The following is a 1,635-nucleotide window of genomic DNA, read 5'->3' on the forward strand; positions in this document are numbered from 1 at the left end:
GGGGGGGGGGGGGGGGGGGGGGAACTAGCTGGTATTATCGGACCCAGGACTTCATTGTACTTTAATCTTACCAACCTCAAAGAAATGAAAGGCAAAGTCAACCTCAGCAGGATATGAACTCAGAATGTAAAGTGTTGGCCAACACTCTAATTTATGCACCAATCTACCATCCTTAATAATAATAATAATAATAATAATAATAATAATAATAATAATAATAATAATAATAATAATAATAATGATAATAATAATAATAATCTTTTCTACTATAGGCACAAGTCCTGAAATGTTGGGGGAGGGGACTATTTGATTAGATCAACCCCAGTGTTCAACTGATAATTAATTTATCGACTCCGAAAGGATGAAAGGCAAAGCTGACCTTGGCGGAATTTGAACTCAGCGATGGATGAAATGTTGTTAAACATTTTGCCTGGCATGCTATAATGATAATAATAATATATGCTATATAGTTGACGCTGCATACCCCTTTGACCCGTGGATAGACAAGAAGGAAGGCAGAAAGATAGATAGATAAGTACGACCCTCTTAAGTACAAAATATCCCAGCTTTGGAAAATGAAGAAGGTGAAGATAGTGCCAATTATTTTTGGGTCCTTGGGAGTAGTATCAGAAGGCATCAAAGAGAAATATAAAGGAAATTGGAATTGAGTGCCCAGTAGAACTGTTACAAAAAGGTTTGCCTCTTTGGCATGGCTAGAATAATCAGGAAAGTATTAGATAACTGTAAAGAACGGATAGCATGGTACCATAAGCTGCAGGTAGTAAACCCGCTACGCATGCAAGACTCCAGGAGTTCCAACAGAACCTGTGATAAAGAGAAAATGACAATAATAATAATAACAATACCCTTTCTATTATGGGAACAAGGCCTGAAATTTTGGAGGAGGGGGCAGTTGATTCCATCAACGCCAGTACATATTTGGTAATTTTTTTCATCGACCCGGAAAAGATAAAAAGTAAAGTTGACCTCAGCGGGAATTTGAAATCAGAACATAAAGATGGGCGAAATGCCACTGAAGAATTTTGTCCAGTGCACTAAGAATTCCACCAGCTTTTTGTTTTATTATAATAAAAAGAAATCATCGTTTTGATCCTAGGTTTTTGATAACAGATGTAGCAGGGGAGTAGAGAACTTTCCGTGATAACCTTATCTGGCCAGTAGCAGGGTCACGTCCAAAATATTTCACGGCTATTTCCTGACCAACTTCCATTCCGAGTGCACTCGGATGATTCACCTGTAGATAGATCGAAAACAAAATGAAGGTGTAGGTAAAACGGATCTGGATGCAAAAATTTAAAACAAAAACAAAAACAAAAAGAAATATGAAAGTAATAAGATGACAATAAACAGAATAAGAAAGCAATTTTGTACTCAAAAGGCACTATTTGAGAAAGAGACAGAGAGAAAGAGTGTGTGAGATAGATAGATAGATAGATAGATAGATAGATAGATAGATAGATAGATAGATAGATAGATAGATAGACAGAGACAGACAGACAGACAGACAGACAGACAGACAGACAGACAGACAGACAGACAGACAGATAGATGGATGGATAGATAGATGGATGGATAGAAAGATGGATAGATACATAGATAAAGAGAGAGGGGGTA

At 37.0% G+C, this 1,635-nt stretch overlaps 1 protein-coding gene across 1 annotated transcript in view; it reads right to left on the reverse strand.

Moving 5' to 3' along the window:
• Nucleotides 1-7: 7 nt before the first annotated feature.
• LOC106868226 (polyribonucleotide nucleotidyltransferase 1, mitochondrial) overlaps nucleotides 8-1,635 on the reverse strand; it is a 120,226-nt gene continuing 118,598 nt past the window's right edge. The window contains exon 6 of the mRNA XM_014913391.2: nucleotides 8-1,255. Coding sequence (XP_014768877.1) covers nucleotides 1,100-1,255 — 156 coding nt within the window. The 3' untranslated portion in view covers nucleotides 8-1,099. The remainder of the gene's footprint in view (nucleotides 1,256-1,635) is intronic.

This window comes from Octopus bimaculoides, chromosome 4 (assembly GCF_001194135.2).
Source record: "Octopus bimaculoides isolate UCB-OBI-ISO-001 chromosome 4, ASM119413v2, whole genome shotgun sequence".
NCBI lineage: Eukaryota > Metazoa > Mollusca > Cephalopoda > Octopoda > Octopodidae > Octopus > Octopus bimaculoides.